At 58.4% G+C, this 17,587-nt stretch overlaps 5 protein-coding genes across 5 annotated transcripts; 1 reads left to right on the forward strand and 4 right to left on the reverse strand.

Annotated features, from left to right (window-relative positions):
• Positions 1–1,147: 1,147 nt before the first annotated feature.
• On the reverse strand, positions 1,148–2,064 carry SLS55_001654 (uncharacterized protein; the record flags this gene model as incomplete). Its single annotated transcript, XM_066773146.1, has 3 exons — positions 1,148–1,183; positions 1,339–1,655; positions 1,707–2,064. The coding sequence occupies 3 exons, from the start codon at positions 2,062–2,064 to the stop codon at positions 1,148–1,150; spliced, it is 711 nt and encodes a 236-aa protein (XP_066635713.1).
• An 810-nt stretch (positions 2,065–2,874) lies between these two features.
• Positions 2,875–5,457, forward strand: SLS55_001655 (uncharacterized protein; the record flags this gene model as incomplete). Its single annotated transcript, XM_066773147.1, has 3 exons — positions 2,875–3,020; positions 3,082–3,251; positions 3,311–5,457. The coding sequence occupies 3 exons, from the start codon at positions 2,875–2,877 to the stop codon at positions 5,455–5,457; spliced, it is 2,463 nt and encodes an 820-aa protein (XP_066635714.1).
• An 819-nt stretch (positions 5,458–6,276) lies between these two features.
• On the reverse strand, positions 6,277–7,901 carry SLS55_001656 (uncharacterized protein; the record flags this gene model as incomplete). Its single annotated transcript, XM_066773148.1, has 2 exons — positions 6,277–7,554; positions 7,896–7,901. The coding sequence occupies 2 exons, from the start codon at positions 7,899–7,901 to the stop codon at positions 6,277–6,279; spliced, it is 1,284 nt and encodes a 427-aa protein (XP_066635715.1).
• Positions 7,902–8,435: 534 nt separating this feature from the next.
• SLS55_001657 (uncharacterized protein) lies at positions 8,436–9,569 on the reverse strand (the record flags this gene model as incomplete). The annotated part of the gene is made up of 3 exons (XM_066773149.1): positions 8,436–9,118; positions 9,171–9,308; positions 9,359–9,569. The coding sequence occupies 3 exons, from the start codon at positions 9,567–9,569 to the stop codon at positions 8,436–8,438; spliced, it is 1,032 nt and encodes a 343-aa protein (XP_066635716.1).
• Positions 9,570–11,092: 1,523 nt separating this feature from the next.
• On the reverse strand, positions 11,093–17,580 carry SLS55_001658 (uncharacterized protein; the record flags this gene model as incomplete). Its single annotated transcript, XM_066773150.1, has 6 exons — positions 11,093–12,063; positions 12,115–12,233; positions 12,284–12,753; positions 12,805–14,631; positions 14,682–15,044; positions 15,091–17,580. 6 exons carry the CDS (start codon positions 17,578–17,580, stop codon positions 11,093–11,095), a joined length of 6,240 nt encoding a protein of 2,079 aa, XP_066635717.1.
• Between the last annotated feature and the right edge of the window lie 7 nt (positions 17,581–17,587).

Genomic DNA, 17,587 nt, shown 5'->3' on the forward strand with positions numbered 1-17,587 from the left:
TTCGTCGAAATCGGCGCGACGACGTCTGCCAGATGGTGAAGATGTTTAAGGACGTCGATCAATGCCGTTGGCCATACTGCACTACCTTCAGAGGCCGCTGGGCACTGCAACAGGTGCTTCAAATGGGCAATTGAGCCTTGTAGATGCAAGAGATGATGATAGAGACGCACGCTAGATAAGAGACAATATGCAAAGGAAGGTCGGATAGTCAGTAATCACCTGGAAAAGATAATAAAGACAGGGGTGGAGTTGCGCTGTGCGTTGCTCTTCTAAGCCAACCTACCTCACTATCTATCTTGCAGTTGGCCTTGGAATAAGCAGTAGCTAAGCTCAAACGTTGAACGCTTGGCCCTGGTGTCTCCACCAGACTAATATGCAGCTCAAGAAGGGTCCGGGGATTAATTTATCTCTTATCAATGACTGGACCTGACTCGAATGCAGGTCCTTGCTTGGCTGCCGGGTTGTGGGCTTGGCTGCGCGTGCCGAAGAGTGCCCCCATGCGGTCAAAGCATGTTAGCCCGTCGACATCGGCAATCACAGGCACGGTTGCAGCATTAGCGATTTCTTCAAGAGCGAAGTTTGACGTAAATTTCAACGCGGTACTATCTTTTCCTGCTCTTCTACACGTGCACCCGCAGATCATGTCAATGTCGACATTCCCCATTTCCTTCTCATCGTCTAGCCATATTGTCCGAATGGTACTTACAACTTGTCTTGTGTCTCGTGTTTCCCTCGTTTCTAATGGGCTCGTACGCAGCTAGACAGACCCAGCAAAACTCATGGTGGCACTGGCGACATGTCATGTGGTCGCAGCCGAGGTTTTTCTCGATCGTCCACCCACAGTTCTTGCCCGGGCACTGTTTCGTCATCTTCTTCAGCAGTCTCTTGGTCGCCCGGTCCTCTTTTGCCTGTCTTTCGCAGCTCGCTCGTTGGTCATATTGCTCGCAGGTTTCGCCCCGATGCCACGGGATTTCGTGGTGCGTGCAGAATTGCTTGGTGCATCCCATGCACGTGAATATGGGGCCGGACGCGTCTTCGTGGATTTGTCCGCTCTTGCAGTTCGCCGAGAGGCACCAGCGGAAGTTGGGCAGCGTGCTGAGGTGGGCACGCGTGGCGAGGGAATCGTATCTGTCCGACTCAGTCAGCATTACAAGCCATCACCGGCATGCTGGTTTGGTCTGACCTTTGAAAGGTCGCCCTGTCAGCTAACTGCGAGACGTCGGCATGACCAAGGAAGGCCTCACACCCCTCCTCCGGACATTTGATCTGGTCCCATCCTTTGCTTTCGAGCCCAGAGGCGATCCAGGCCTGAGCGCATTCGCCGCACGTGCGCCATACGTGCTTGCACTGCAACCGCGTCTCGTCCGGGAAATCGGCGTTGGGCTTCGCATCTCCGCAGACGGCGCATTCGCGCACGGCCAAAAGCTGTTGGGAAAAGTGATGGTACAGCTGCAGGTCCTCGGAACCCTCGAGCTCCACCCTGCCGTACACGGCATGGCGTTTCACCCAATTCTTCTGGCGGATGGCGCGCGATCGCCGCGGCAGACTCCCGACTGAAGCCTCGGGGAGCGTCTCAACAAGTTGCCGGCGTTCAAGAAAATTCGAGGGCACCCAACCAGCCTCGTGAGACGATAGCCGCTTAGCGTACCACCATCCTGATTGGAGTCAGTCAACCATGGAGCCCTGTAGATGAAGTCCGAACTCACCGTCTTCGCGCTTCGTGGAGATGAGCAACACCTCGTTTCTTTCGAAGCTGAGTTGATTCTTGTCATCAATCTGGTACGGACTGTGCGCGCGATGGTGTGCGCATCCCGACTGAAGCGATTTCTCGGCTTCTCTTCGTTCTTGAACAGGGTCCTCCTTCTTGGCATGGACAGGGTACCGACCAGTCTCAAAGGATTTGTCGGTGGTGAAGGGTACCCGCAGGGACTGCTCGGTGGACGATCCGCGACTGCCAGATTCCGTTTCTTTTAAGAAGGGACTAGTGGTCGTGCTCTTGTCGTCGCCTTGTTCGTAGCTATTCGACCTCTGGAGGGGTTTCCGGTGAACCGCTGGAGAAGGCATGGCCGAAGGATCATTCTTCTTCGCCGAACGACGCCTTGCTGGGGCCGGAGAGAAGATGTCCTGGGGCGGATAGAGAACTTGCGTCGTCGTGTGGCCTTTTGGCAACGAAGAGCGTAGTTTGCTTGCCCAGGCGGAGAGGGCGGCTCTGAGATCACGGGTTGGGGCCGTGTCTACATGGGCTGATGAAGATGCGGGGCTCGAGGTCTTGGCCGGATGATTGGACGAAGCAAAGAAGGACTCGGGGAGCCGATCGGAGGCGATGCGAGGCGGTGGAGCGACTCCATGATGGAAGTCGGCGGAGTGGCGGGTTAAAAGCATGCGTGTTGCTTGCATCGCGGGTGATTTGGGGTGGTTGGAGGCTTGGACGACGGATCAAGAGCAAGAGAGAAGGGAGTACAGACTTATTCCCAGATGGGAGCAGCCGCGGGCGAGCCAACACAGCCGCGGGGCAGAGGGGCCATGAATAGCATCAGCCTCGCAGCTCCCTTGCGCGCTCCTGCAGGCTGCCCCAAGGCCGACTCCATGACCTAAGCAGGCCACCGTTCAGCCCGCCAATCGCCCTAAGCGCATTGTGCCGGTGCGCCCGGGCGACGGCGCACAGGTGCGGCTGGCGCGGTGTGATGAAAACGGTAGTGCAAGGCTGATGTCTGCGGGCGGAGCGAGTGGTGCGAAGGGAGTTTAAAATAAGTGAGCCTGACACGTGATGAGGCGACGCCAAGCCCGGGGCAGCTGCCACAGGTGGGGAGCTCCACGCCCGCGGCGCGTCGGGCAACGTGTCTGACGCCATCCATCGACACGCCCTCCGCCGCCATGGCGACCGCTGCAGCCGCCGATCCGCGCTCGTTCGCGTCCGCCGACGATGCCTTCCAGTACCCCGTCCCCGTCGTGCGCAAGCTCGAGCAGCAGCTCCGCCACAATGCCGACGAGAATCGCGAGAAGCTGCGGTCGCTGGTCGGGTGAGTAGTCTATCCCTGAGCCCTCTAGTCCGTAAGCATCGCTGACGCTCGCGGATGCCAGCGCGAGCTATCGCGACCTGCTGGGTACCGCCGAGCGCATCATTGAGATGGACCGGCAAATGCAGCACGTTGAGTCCACCCTGGGCGTCATTGGCCAGAGATGCAACTCGCGGAGGGTCGACAGCATAACCAAGAACTATCGCGGCCTCGCGCAGCACTCGCGCAGCCTCGGTGAGCGCTTCCGCACCCTCTTTGCCGTATTCCCAGGCTGATCAGCTACCCTGCTCCAGACGCCGAGCGCTTCTCGTTCGCCGCCCAACTCGCCCTTCTCCAGACCTGTCCCACCGTCATTCGTCGCACATTGAAGAAGGGCTCGACCTTGCTTGCCGCTAAAATCCTTGTCATCTCTCGTCTCTTGCACAAGAACCTCTCCAACACGTCCGATGCCACTCCATTCGTCGACTCCCTCAAAAACCAACTCGCTTCGTTACGCAGAAAGTTGTTGCATACAATTGACACGCAGTTCTCGCGCTTCAACTCGGAGACACATGATGTGCTCGAGAGTATGTGTGCTTTCTCGTTGGCGACGAGCTCCGCCCCCAGCGATGTTCTGCGCCATTTCCACCATGTCCGTTTGGAATCTATGACAAGGCTGGTCGACGAAGGCCGCACTTCTCAAGAGCACCTTCCTCGCGCTCTGAAGTTGTACGTTCGGACTTTGGTCGACACTCAGACCATCTTTCCCAAGCGGCTTGCCGATGCCCTGGCCCGTCTGAAGGCCCGTCCGCTTCTTCAAGACCCCGAGATCCAAGCCATTGCTGAGCTTAACCTTGACGTTCATGAGCGCTGGATTGCCGGTGAGGTAAGGAACTTTACTCCGTGGCCGCGGCACGATGAACTTTCCAAGCCGGATGCAGAGAAGCTTCTGAAAGCTTGGGCAAAGCAGGCGGTGAAAGCCTTCCTTGACAGCACCCGTGGCGTGTTGGCCGAACACGACGACCCCAAAACTGTACTTCATGTTAGAAGAGAGATGCTGGAGACTTGGCTCTCGTCCACCAATCGTGGCCTCGGCGTTGACCCGTCGTCCGTGTTGGATGATATCAGGACTGTTCTCAACGAGCGCCTCCGCACTTTGCTGACCGAGCGCGCGTCCAGACTTAACTTGGTTACGTCTGATCTTTCCCGCATACTTGATTCCTGCACTGGCGACAGCGGACACCAAGCAGTATCTTTGTGGGATCCGTCTACAGCCTATATTGATACCTCCAATGGAGCTCCTGCCTTCAAGCGAGCAATCATTGAGCGGAGCCATGGCCTCGACGATTCTCTTTTGCAGCTGATCGCCTCATACGACCTGTGGGCTGGTTCGTTAGAGGGTGCCTATTCCGTAATCAAAGAGATGAAGGACACGCGATGGGACGATGATCTCGACGCAGATGACGAAGATGACGACTTCGAGCTCGAATCCAAGCAAGCCCTCCTGAGCGAGGACGATCCCCGCTCGCTCGAGGACTCCTTGAAGGAAGCCCTCTCCACCGCCTTCGCCGACCTCCAAAAGGACGTCGACGCCCTCGTTTCAAAAACGCTGCAAGACCCGGACCTCGCCGCACCCAAGACGATCCTGCTCACCCGCGCCCTCCGGGAGGTCAGCCAGCGTCTGACCGCCCTATCCGCGACGAACCGGCGCATCGTCGTCGCATCCACCGTCTTCCCCCCCTCCGTCACGCGCCCCCTCCACATCTCAATCGCGCAGCTCGTCTCCAGGTCGCCGCTCGCGGCCTACGCCGACGCGGCGAAGAAGCTGGCGCGATCCCGCCGCGCCAGGGCGCGGGCGCTGTGGGAAGGCAACCCCCCGCTGCCCGTGCAGCCGTCGGTGAGCGCCTTCAAGTACCTCTGCGCCCTGCACCGCGAGATGTGGACGCGCGGCGGCGACCTGTGGTCGCCCGGCGCCGTCGACGTGCTCAAGAAGGAGGTGGCGGACGAGACCGCCGCCGTCCTGCGCGGGTGCGTCGAGGCGATCGAGGCGGCCACGGCCACGGCCACGGCCGAGTCCAAGGACGGAGACGCCGACGCCGGCGACAAGGGCAAGAAGGAGGAGGAGCCAGGAGAAGGCGGAGAAGAAGGGTCACGGGAAGCAGAAGATGCCACTGCGGAAGAAGCCACGCAAACGAATGGCGAGGACGCGGTGGGAAAGAAGCCACGCGCTGCTCCCAGTGCCGAGGTCCAGAAGGATAAGCTCGTCCACTTGCTTTTTGACGTTTGCTATTTGCAGCGCGCGTTTGCTCAGAGAGTCGCGGAAGGGTCCTCCCCTTTCGTGGCTTTGGAGAAGCAGCTGCAAGAGGCGTCCGGGGCGGACAATGCAGCAGTGGAGCGTCTGAAGAAGAACGCGGGCGATTATTGGCGGAAGAGCTACCTTCTGCTCGCTCTGCTCTCTTAGCTTCTTCATCGCACTTCGTTTTTTTCGTCAGATACCATTTTTTTTCATTTCCTGTATAAAAAACTAATTTCCTGGTTGGCCTGCCCTTGATTCGTTCCATGTTCCCCTTTTTTTTTTTCTTCGTCGCCAAAGTTGTTGGGCTGCAGGAAACTCTGCCTTACGACCCACCAAAAATTCCAAGATATTCCTACAAGTTTTCATCGCCAAGTCGTAGTAGCAAGTTGCTGCCTGCACGCTAATGCTTCGAAGTTTTGTTAGTCCGCCCAGCCAGCTAGCTGCTGAGTGAGCCTCACCAGGCTCCCAACGGACAAGGCTGACCCATGGGCTCACCCAACCCCATCGTGGTGACCCCGTGGCCTTGCAATAAATCCGAATAATGAAACCAATCAATCAATCAACCACACCCACGAGCTCTCTCTCTCTCTCTCTCTCTCTCTCTCTCTGCCTTGCGCACAGCCTTGGATGTGTGCGGCTGAGAACCCCGAGTCGTTGTTCCTCATGACCTCTCGCCCCAATGTGCCAAGTCGAAATCGAATCCCCCCATCAAATCAGTCAGTCAGTCAGTCAGTCAGTCAGTCAGTGGTGGTAGGTACTTCCTACTACTGCTTCTTCCCGTCCACGCTAGACCAAGCACGCAGGCCCGATCCGGCGACGGAGCTTCGCAGCGGCTGCAACCACGAGTGGTGGTGACGCCTCGCAGGCGACCGCGGCGGGGGCTGCGGCGGGGCCTGCTGCTGCCAGGCGGGCTCGTCCTCCCAATCATCATCATCATCATCATCGTCGCCGTGGTTCCGGCCGCTGTTGTCACTCTTCTTCTTCTCATCGGCGACTGGCCCGCCGCCATCGCGCCACGTCAGGCGTCGTCCTTGTTGTTCTTGCTGCTGCTTCTTCTGGGCCTCGAGGAGGCGCAGCTCGTCCCGCGCCTGGTCTCTCTTCAGCTCCGCCTCGAATAGGTCGACATCGTTCCAGCAGGTCGCCAGCGGCGGGGCTGCTTTCCGTCGTTGCCGAGGTCGTCGGAACCGGAGCAGCAGGCAGCGCGCTGCTGGTACCGACGTAGCGGCTGCCGCCATCGTACGAGTGGTAGGCGACAGGCTTACGGTGCAGACGCAGCACGGCAGGTATGGTGGCGGGCCTATCGTTGTTGCCAATGTCGCTCAAGGCCGCCTCACCGGTACGGGCGGGCTTTGTTCCAGCGGCAACAGAAGACCGCATTCCCACCACTTCTCTGGGCGCCGCGCCGCCGCCCTTCCAAGGAGGCACGGCAGCCAACTGCTGCTGCTGTTGGTAACTGTCACGTGCAGACGACGACGCCCTGTTGTGCCACTCGCTCGATTCCTTCATCCTCCGCACCGCCTCAGCTGGGCTCCTCTCCGCAAATAGCATCTGTCCTTGGTCCCGCTGGTGCTGGTAACTGCTGACGCTGCTGCTGCTGCTCATCCGCCGCTCGCCACCGCTCACACCGCTCCCGCTGAACGTCGTCGTCGGGCCTTGAGGCAGCCCGCGCGGGCCTTTCGGTCTATCGCCGCCGCCGCCGCCGCCCATCGTCATCATCATCATCGTCGTCTGCTGTTTCGGCTGCTGCTGCGGCTGCTGCCGTCTCAACGGCGACTTGGTAGGCGTCGTCAGCCCCAAGCCGCCCATCGTCGTCGTCCTCACTTCTTCATATCCATCTTCGTACCTGGCTCGACGACGGTGGCTCCTCAGCGGCACCGGCGGCGACGGCTGCTCGGGCGACGGTCCTTGGTCCGGAGCGAGCATGTAGCGCGGCGCGGACGGTGTTGTGGCTGTTGTCGTGGGCTCGACCTTGCTGCTACGGTCCTTGTGGTGAGGCGCCATCAGACTGCCGAGTTTGTGGAGGGTCGATGGCTTGCGGGGTGGTTGCTGCTGAGGTTGCGGTTGCTGTTGCGGCAGCTGTCTTGACGGCGTGCGGTGGTTGTTGTTGGTGGGGTTCTGCTGCTGCTGCTCCATTGCTGGCTTGGGCTGGGGCTGGTGCTGAGCCCTTGGTGTTTGAAGTTGCTGCTGCTGCTGTTGCGAGTCGCGCTGCTGCTGGCGGCGGAGGAAGGGCTTCAGTTTAGTTGTCAATGAGCGCTTGGGCGTCTGGCGGGGTTGGATGGGCGGTGGTTGCAACGCTGTCGTCGGCGGTGGAATGGGAGGGAGGGCTTCCAACTGTTCCGCGTTGTGAGGGTGATGACCGGGACCCGGCGGCGCGGTGGAGGGCCGGAGCGTGCTCGTGCTCGAGGTTGACGATGAGCGCGAGCGCGGCGAGTGGGCGTCGATGCTGAGAGACTGCGTACGCAGAGTGAGGGTTGAATCTTGCTGACGACGCCGGGCCGTGGCTGTGGGCGTCCGCGGGCTGTTGTTGCTCTTGTTGACCGCCATCATCGTCAGCTCCGGCGCTGGATCGGCGCAGCGGACTAGCGAGCTAAAGTCAAGGTTACCTCCATTCTTCACGGAAAAACGGCCGGGTGAGGGCGGACACTTACTGGGCGTGAAGGTCTGCTGGTGGTGGGTGGTCCGCGACTGCTCGACCATGCGCTCCAGGTCTTCGGCCAGAGCATGGAGGGCGTCTTGGTAGCTGTTCTTCGTGGGGCCGACGATGGCGACGACGCAGCGCAGGCTGGAGTCGCCCACGCGGTGCCACTGCTGCAGCTTCACGTGGATGCCGCCGCCGTCGGGCGTGGTGCTGGCGACGAGGTCGAAGCGGCTGGTCGACGACGCGAAGACGGGCACGCCCGAGGCGAACAGTAGGTTAGCAGCGTTAATTATCCGTTCGCGAGTGGACGGATCCCTGGCGGTGGACATGGCGGTCGACAGAGCGGGCGCTGGGTCGCTGGTGTTGAGGAAGACGCTGTGTGAAGGTGATGTTGAGGAAGGGTCTTGCCTCCCAGATCTTTTGGCTCATTTAGCAGTCACCCTGTTCGCATTTGCTCTCTGCTCTTGCCGTTTCTGCACATGTTCTTCTCGGCTATCTACAGCTCTCACAACGCCGTCGGCTTTTGCCCCCACACAATCCAGAAGTCAATCAGCGCGTGCACGCCCTTCTTCCCAAGCTCCTTCCTGACCTTTGCGTTAAAGACGTCCACCTCCTCCTTGGTCCAGCCCAGGACGCGGGTGAAGATGGCGAGGTCGTAAGCCTCCAAGCCCTCCACTGTCTGCACCAGATTGAACGACCCCATCTGCTTCAACACGGGATCTTTGGGCCACGCCCCCAACGGCAGCTTAATCACCTGGTGCCCAATGTTCACGAACCCCGCGTCCTTGACCCACTTCAGCAGCGACGGGCCGGGCGACACGTTGCGGCCAATCTTCGAGCAGCCCTCCACCAGCAGTTCGCTCATCCTCTTCAGCTGGCTGTCGTCGGGCAGGCTCCCGTCGTCCGAGTAGTAGCGGTACTCGTAGTCCTGGAACTCGACCCACCCGCCCGCCTCCAGGTTCTCGAAGCAGCGCGACATCAGCCGCGGCCAGTCGCCGAGCGAGCCCGCCATGTACCGCGAGTGGATGAAGTCGAACTGGGCCCTGTCGGGCCATTCGGCCTCGACGTCGTCGACCTCGAACGTCACGTTGGGCGGGAGCCACTGCGGCTGGATCGGGGACAGGTCGTTGCCGACAATGGTGGCCGATGGCCAGGTGTCTCCCGCCTCGATCGCCCAGATGCCGGTGCCTGTTCGCTGCTCAGCCACTGGGCCGTTAGTCAATTCGTGGTCGATATTTACCTGTTCCGATGTCGAGCACACGCTTCGGCGCCTGCGGCAATGGCGCCAGGTGGAGCTTCCCCCCCAGCGCGAGCGTGTTCAGGTGGTGCACCATGTCCAATCGGTCTTGCTCTTTTTCGTCGTTTGGGAAATTATACGCTGTGCGAATGAGCCCTTGTCGCCGTCTGCCGAGGCTGCAGACCACTTACAGCCGTCCTTGTACGCGTGGAAGCGGCGGCCATACTCGCTGCGGTAGTGCTTGACGCTGCTGCTGATCGAAGTGGCATAGCTCAACCTGCTGACGATGAGCGGATGGCTTCTGGGCCAATATGAGATGGTGTGGGCTAACATATCACCGCTGTATGCAGAGTCGCTCTCCACCGAGGAGTCTACCTCGAGCTCCGGTCTGTCACCGCACATGTTTGGCGCTATAATTATTGGACAAGAGGGAAAGAGTACGGATGAAGCTTTCACTGACAGAGTAGCTGTCGAGGATCGGAGCCGGTTTTCTTCACGACTGCTGTGCCACACCTCGGCAGCGGTACGTACGCCGGTTGTGGAGCTCGGCGCAGCTGCGAATCATGCGCAGGACCAACGCCGCGATGCACAGACTCTGTTGTTGTACCGGCACGTTGGTTCGACTGCACGTTTCTTCCGCTTTCGCCGGCCCGCCCCTCCGATCATCGCCAATTGTCCCCTGTCCAGGGGGAAGTGCTTCACGCAATTTACGTTTTCTTCCGCTTCCCGCCCTATTCAATATCAATTGCAATGCCCGGATTTGGTTAGCTTCCCTTACTCATACCCTTGATCTGCCGATTGATGCTGGCACATGAAAACGTTGCTTGAGAAGAACTCACATGGGTTCTGATCACGATTTTACTTGTTTCGGTTGATAAAGTTGTACATACCCTTGACAATGATATCTCATATGTATGTGTAAATGCATCAGAGCTCTTCCTTCCCGACGATCACGATGAAATGCATCTCGATCCGATGATGCCGACTATGCCGATGCGGCATGGCCCCTCATCTCCGTCTCGCAGTCCTACGTCACCCCATACTACCGCGTGCACCTCCACTAAGTAGGTCCATCTTCAAACTCTTCATATCACTTAAAGTTTTTCTATCCACTTGTCTAGTGTTAGTTTTCCTTACAAATTGAATAAAGCCTTACGAATCCACTAAGTATATTCCGATAGATGGTAACATCTTCTATCTCTACCTATGCCTACCGATCAAAAACTCGCATCTACGCCCGATTATTTGCCTTAAGTGCTCACAAAGAAGGACGGTCAAAATCCATACCTACATCCCGATGGCCCACGTAAGGCTTAAAAAGGCTTAATCTTTCAAGTAACCATCATTTACGCACCCCAAGTAGACTCTCCGTCAACAAAATATGGAGCAGAGCTGCTACTATGCGGGGGAAACGCTGCAGACCGCTTGTAGTCACCGAGAAGCCAGTAAGCATAGAAGAAGTGTAGCGCGATGATTCAGACCAACGGTTCCGTGCACCCCAAAAGAGACCAGGAACTCGCAATCAATTCACGCGTCTTCCGTCCACCCTTCTAGGAGCTGCGGATGCTGGAGGTAGTCTGATCGGATGATGTGTGAGCCCGGCCGGGTGTCGCTCACGAGGAGGTTCAGACAGACGTGGCCGAGGGGAAAAAAAAAAAAAAAACGTGTCTATTGAAATTACTCGGCTACCCTTCCCATCATTACACACACCCCACCCTACCCTACCCTACCCTCTTCCACCCACCCACAACATCATCATCATCATCATCATTACAACCATACGTACGTACGTATCACATAATCGCGCCACCATAACTCATCATCATCATCAACCAACCCCCCAGACCCCCAGACCCCCAGACCCCCAGACCCCCTCCCCCTCCCTCTCACCAAAAAAAAAAAAAAAAAGAACAGAATCAATTCCTCTACACCCCAAAATCCATCTTCAGCGCAATGCTCGGCTCGCCCTCGCCATCCCTCCTGGCCGGCGCCTTCCTATTCTCCGCATCGGCCTGGCCGCCACCCGTACGAACGACGCCCTCCATGAAGGCCCTCTGCTCGGGAGCCAGGCCGGCAGCGACGACGGCCCTGAAGCTGTTCTGGTCGGCGCCGGCGAGCTCGACGAGGCGGGCGGCGGTCTCGCGGTACGACGGCTCGCCCTCGCGCGCGGCGCGGGCGAGGAGGGTGGGCAGGACGAGGGCCATGGCGGGGGGCACCTGCGGGGGCTGCAGGGTGGCGACGGTGTTGACGAGGGCGAGGGAGACGACGGCGCGGGATTCGTCGAGGCCTTCGAGGTCGTCGGGCAAGGGCGCCGAGAGGAAGGCGACGGCGGTGGGCAGCAGGGCCTTGGCGAGGGCGGTGGCCGTGGCCGTTGTGGCTGCGTGGTCCGAGCCGTCGCGCTTGGGGAGGACGAGCAGCGAGCGGCAGCAGTTGGACGCGACCTTGCTGGTGACGCGGTTGTGCAGGCAGTCGGCGAGGAGGTCGGTGTAGCGCTTGAGCAGCGGGTCCGACGGGTCGAAGATGCCCGCGGCGTTGGTGAGGAGGATGGTCGTGGCGAGGAGCGTGTTCTTCTCGCACTGCGGCGCCGCGTCGAATTCGCGTTTCTGCGCGTGTGTGATGATGAGGAGGAAGCGCTCGAGCGTGCTGCGCAGCTGTGATTGCGTCTCTGGCAATGAGGTGATGGCGAGGCTGGACACGAAGCGGCGGAAGATGGGCAGGACCTGAGGGACGACTAGCGTCTGAGTAGCCGGCGTGCCGAGGACCTGGATGAAGATTTGAAGCAGACAGGCGTGGAGATCGGTGCGGATGATGGTTGGGAATACGTCGGCGGCATCCACAAGCGCCGACAGGGCGAGCCTGATGAGCTGGACAGACTCGTCTGTCAAAGCGTGACGCGCTGTAGACAAGTCAGTAACGAGTTGGTATATAGCGGAGAAAAAGAACAAACCTTGGGTGTTGTTGTCGCCTAAGCCCGGCACCTGGCCAGCCAGAACCAGCACCATGATACGTGTAAGTTCGAAAAGCTGTTCGATGTCGTCTGATAATGTCTCTTCGCCGTTCGGAACACTGCAATTCCAGTCAGCAGCGGTTATGAATCTACACAAGGTAGTACCGACCTTTGAGTGCGCTGGGCACTTGGGTGTGCGAGACACAGGTTCCTGGCGATTTCCACAATCACTTCCTGCACATCCAGCCCCTCCGTCAACACCAGCCTGTCCAGCATATCCATAGTCTCCGAGAAAACAACTTCCTGGTAGATTGCATGGCCGCTGACGCTGGGCTTGAGGATGTTCTTGAGCGCTCTCAGAATCTCCAGGGTGTGCTCCTTGTTCGACTGTGAATCACCCGAGGAAGGCCTGCCTGTGGTGACAAGCGCCTCGAAGGCGAGGCCGAACAGTACGAAGAAGAAAGCGACAGGCTCGTCGCGGTAGTTGATGTCTGCAGCGGGCTTCTTCTCCTTCGGGTCATCGCCGGATTCGTCTTCTTCGAATTCCTTGCCATCCAACGCATCGAACACAAATTCAGCGTCCTCATCAATGAGGGAGGCAATGGCGTCGACGAGGTTGAGCCAGGAGTCTTGGTAGAACTACAAAACATGTCAGTTACAGCGTCTATTGTCTTCCTCGATGGAACCAACCTTGAGCAGCGTCTCCCGGTTCAGTGCGGCGTAGATCGTGTCCAAGCTGCCACTCAAGCTACCGGCCGCAGCAGTTGTCGAAATATCAGGCTCAAATCTCAGTCGTGCGAACTCTCGGAGCGAACTCAGCCACAGCGGCGTCAGCTTCGCAATGTACGGACGCAGGACATCAACCAGATATTTCTGCTCCTTGCTTGCAATCTGCAGCTCCGCCCACGCGCTGAACACGGCCATCTTGACCATGACCTGCGCGTTGGAGCTGAGACCCTTGAGATCACCAATACTCGCTGTTTCCGAGTCGGCAGAGAAGTTTTCAAGCGCCTGCACGAGCAGCTTGAGGATACGGCCCATGCGGTCAACGTCAGTCACGATGCCAGTCGCGATGAAAGTTGCGCAGACGTTGACAGCCTCAGCTGCAAGCTCAGGGCTAGAGTCTACCGCAAATGCCGGCGTCAAGGCGGAGCCAATCTGCGCCTGGTACTGCTCTAGAAGTGTGGCTTCCGGGAAGTCGGGATCAGGTGTCTTGCCGAAAGTCTTGAGAACTTGGTCGACAATTCGGAGGCCTCGGAGGCGCAAACCAACGACACCAGCGGTCGATGCCGAGAAAGAAATACGGACGACGTCAGCGATGTGGGCTTGAAGAGCTTCCTGGGGTTTGCAATCCTCGCCCTTGAGGGCATAGTCGCGACCGACGATGGTGAGAAGTTCCGACAAGAGGTCCATGGCGAACGTGCGAACCTGCCAATTCAAGAGTTCCTGCGTCTGGGAAGTGGCGCCAGCGTCCTCACCCTGTGTTCCCGAAGCGGCGGCAAATCCAGCCACCTCCTCGTCCTGCAGCTCGGGCACGCCGCCTGTGTGCGCAGTCTTGGGCTTCGCAGGGGCTGCGTTCTCCTTGTTTTCAGGCTGCTTCATGATCTTGGTGAGGGCAGTGTTGCAACGCTGGACCCATTCCAGAGTGTTAGAGAGTGCAGTCTGGTGCAGCCAGTTACGCAGGATGCTGCGAATGACCTCATGATGCGGATTCTGGTTGAGGATGAGCCAGAGCTGGTCTTCGAGCCCAGGGTCAGCGGTATGGATCACTTCCTCGGCGTTGCGCCGCATAAGGTTGTGGAGACCGTCGATGGCCATGTCGCGGATCAACGATGACGTGGAATCAAGGTCCTTCTGTAGTCCCTTGACGTAGACCGCAAACTCCATGTGGCCAGGCGCGTAAAGAGAAAGATGCTCCTGGCACCGTGAAGTCTCGACGAGGACCAACAGGTCGGACTCGTGGAGGAACTGGGAGATGAGCGTCATGATCAGATCACGAGCCTTGGACATATCCTGAAGATCCGGGCCGAGCACGTTGATGATGCTGTCGACGCAGCGAGTGATGACGGCTGGCGTCGAAATGTCAACTTCCATGTTAGATGATGCAAGAGCCGCAATCTCCTCGCTATGCGTTTCCGCCATGTAAAGCTGAGCCAGCATGCCGAGGGAACTGGTGACAAATCCAGAGAAACTCAGACCAGCCGAGTCGGCCACCCGCGATAAGCTGTCTAGAGCCCAGAAGTGGACTGAAGGGTGGGGATCGCTGGCTAGAGACATAAGGATGCTGAGGATGTTCTTCAAATGGAACCCAGCCGCCATGCCACCGAGCTGAGAATGGATACAGCCGAGTGCCACAGCACAGCCGGCGCGCACGTTAGGCTCACGGTTGGCGACAATCTGCTCAACGAGGAAATTGACTTCGGCGGTGGTGAAGGTGTTCCCAGAGCTCGCGCAGAGGCGACCCAGAGCTTCACAGGCCACATTGCGTACGTATTGATCCGTGTCGATAATGAGCGTCTGTAGCTAATCAATCGATGTGTATGTCTCACAGGGTTTGGGATACTGACGTGTAGCATGTCCTGCATGACTTTCTCCACAGCCTGTCCCTTGAGATCGCCAGGGGCGGAAAGCGTTTCCTTGTTTGCGACCTTGAGCGCGCCAAGAAGGGCTGTAGCAACATTGACAGTCATGGCAGCCTTTCTGGCAGGATCTCTAATCAGGCTGCTCGCCGACATAAAAGAGGTGATCTGTTCCAGTATACTCTCCTGAACCTTCGGTGTCTGCAATGGAAGCAGGATGGCGAACAAGTTGAGGGCCGCATTGACAACTTCCGTGGCAGGCGGGTCAGGAAGCTCATCGTTATCGGTGTCCTTGCCAATGTAGAGTGATATTGAGTCATGCTCTCTGGCGTTGCAAATAGGTGAAAGAAGCTGGCACAATTAGCAACAGTCATTAATGGAAGGATTCTACTCTTACAGCAGCATCCGCCGCATGCTCGGCACCCGGCTTCGACGTCCAATGTTTCCTGCCTGACTCTCCGAGCTCGCCCGTTAACGGCTTGAGATCAAATCCTTGTACAAGACCGGTGACTCCAAAGCCGTAGTTGTCACTGACGTCCCAAATGCTCTCGAAGGTGCTCGCTGAGCTGGCAATCGACACACTTAACGAACTCGGCGCATAGTTATCAGGATCAGCAAAAGAGGAGACAGCAAACGGCAGCAGGTTGGACTGCAACAGCATTTCGTTGTTTCCCGCAGGGCTGAGGTTGACCAGCTTCGTATAGCACTGCAACACGCGGCGACGCACCATAAGATCAAAGTCGTGCAGTTGGAGGGCCGAAGACAAGCGCTGGGACATATCGTCGGTGGTCTTCTTGGCTGGAAGACTGTTTAAGAACATGGTTGTGTTTTGCAGCATGGCGGCCAGGCGCTTCGTAACATCGGTAGTAAGGAGGCGGCCGTTGAATTCGAGAAAAGTCAGGACAGAGCCGAGAGCGCACTCGCGGACATGAGCAAGGAAGCTGAGGTCGAGCAAGTTGCGGGATGTCATGCTATCCTTGTTCAGCGGCTTAGGCAAGGCATTCTTCCACAATAGGAGCAGCTGCGAAAGATGAATCTTGACGAAATTCGGCCCCAGGGTCATGAGACCTCCGATCAGAATCCACGCGACTTGGATTTGAGTGCTGGAGATTCTGATATCTGAACTGCTGCTGCTCTTGAGCAGGGTAGTGGCCTGCTGAAGGACTCTCGAATTGACGTCGACAGAGCCGTAAAGAGGTTGAGCAGAGCTCGTACTGAGCACAGCAGAAAGACCATTTGCAAAGCCGACGCATTTCCTCGGCGATGGTCGAGGACCATTGAGCTGACCCAATTCGCGGTTCACGCTGTTCATGCAAATTGTGACAGCGGGAATCAACTGCTGAGGGCATGCAAGGACGAACGCACGCATGCACGACGAAGCGTGCACCTGTACAGTGTAGCTGGGATGTTGCAGCACGCCAATCAGCGCATCCCTGCAGAGTTCTGCAATCGAGTTGGTGGCAGAGCCGAGACTCCGGATCAGAGAAGTCAACGCTGTCAAAGCACCAACCAGGGTCTGCTTGCTCGGCTCTGGACGCTCCTTAAGGGCTGGAGGATAGTCCTTCAAGATCTCGTTGAGCAGGTATTTCGCCGCGTTGAGCTGGGCAGTTTCACCCAGGATCTGGCGCCCGACCACGTCCTCCAGAATGAGGCGCACAAAACGGCGCGTCATCAGCTGACGGTACCGGTTGTTGACAATGGGCGGAGCGCTCAGCACGTCGTTGAACAGGTTCCTCGCAACGTCGGCGTACTTGTTCTCAATCACGCTCTTGGGGAGACCCCTCATGATTTTCATGTAGCAAACCGCGATAGCCGTCCTCGCGCGATTGCTTGTGGCGGTTCTGGCATACTGCGTGGATAGCTGTTTCAACAAGTCCGGGAGCGCAAAGGCTAACTGGGTGATGGGCTTGGTCGGTGCGGGAGATCCAGGTCTCTCGGCCATTTCCTCGTCGGCATCCTGCACGACCGACTGCCTCTTGGATTTCTTCGGCTTCTTGATTCGGGGAACCGCGTCTATTATTGGAGATTCGGAGTAGCTCTTGACCAGCGGAGTCGCCAGGGCTGAGGCTGCAGCGTGCCTCACGCTTGGTGAAGAGTTGTCGAAGGCCTTCCAAATGACAGTCTGCAGCTTGTCGAAGTCGTTCGAGTTGTCAAAGTACGAAGTAGAGCGGACCAATTGCTCCAAGCACCAGCACGCAGCACTCTGCACAGCCAGGCTCTTGTCACCCGCCGCGGCGGTCCGTGCCTGCTTCCAAACATCGCGAGCAACCTGCTCATCCAGCAACCTCGTGACACCCTTCGCAATGCGGCCGAGCGCACGAAAGACGGCGGCGCGGAAGCCGGCGTGATTCTGAGCATTGGCCTTGAGCTGGCGCATTAGCGTCAGGGTCGCGAGACTCGAGGGACCAATGGCGCTGTCGCCGGCAGCTTCCATTATTGCGCCCAGGCAGTGGGCTGCGGCATGCTTGGCCTTGAGCTCCTTGTCACCCTTGCTCGAGCTGCTCAGGATGTTGACCAATTCATTGATGCTCTCGAACAGCAGCTTGCGGTCACCCTTGGCAAAGACATCGGCGAGGGCGCGGCCGACATTGCTGCGAATGACACGGGTGGGAGCAGGCGAAGAGAGATTTATGACTTTGAAAGCCTCCTTTTTGATGTAGATCTGGTGGGCGGAGGCGCCGTCGGCGTCGAGGCTGGCGGAATGGCGGGCCAGATTGGCGGTGAAGGTGAGCAGGTAGAGCTCCTGCTGCTCCGAGGGAAGCGCATGCAGCTTCGTGACATCGAGGTCGGGGTTGGTCTCGTGGCCAGAGCTCGGGACGGGTGGAGGGGCAGCGACGGGCTGGCTGCCGCTGGACGAGGGAGGGGGAGGCGCGTCTGGGGAGGCCATTGCGGGC

The sequence above is a fragment of the Diplodia seriata genome, assembly GCF_021436955.1.
Source record: "Diplodia seriata strain FDS-637 chromosome Unknown scaffold_2, whole genome shotgun sequence".
In the NCBI taxonomy this organism is placed as follows: domain Eukaryota; kingdom Fungi; phylum Ascomycota; class Dothideomycetes; order Botryosphaeriales; family Botryosphaeriaceae; genus Diplodia; species Diplodia seriata.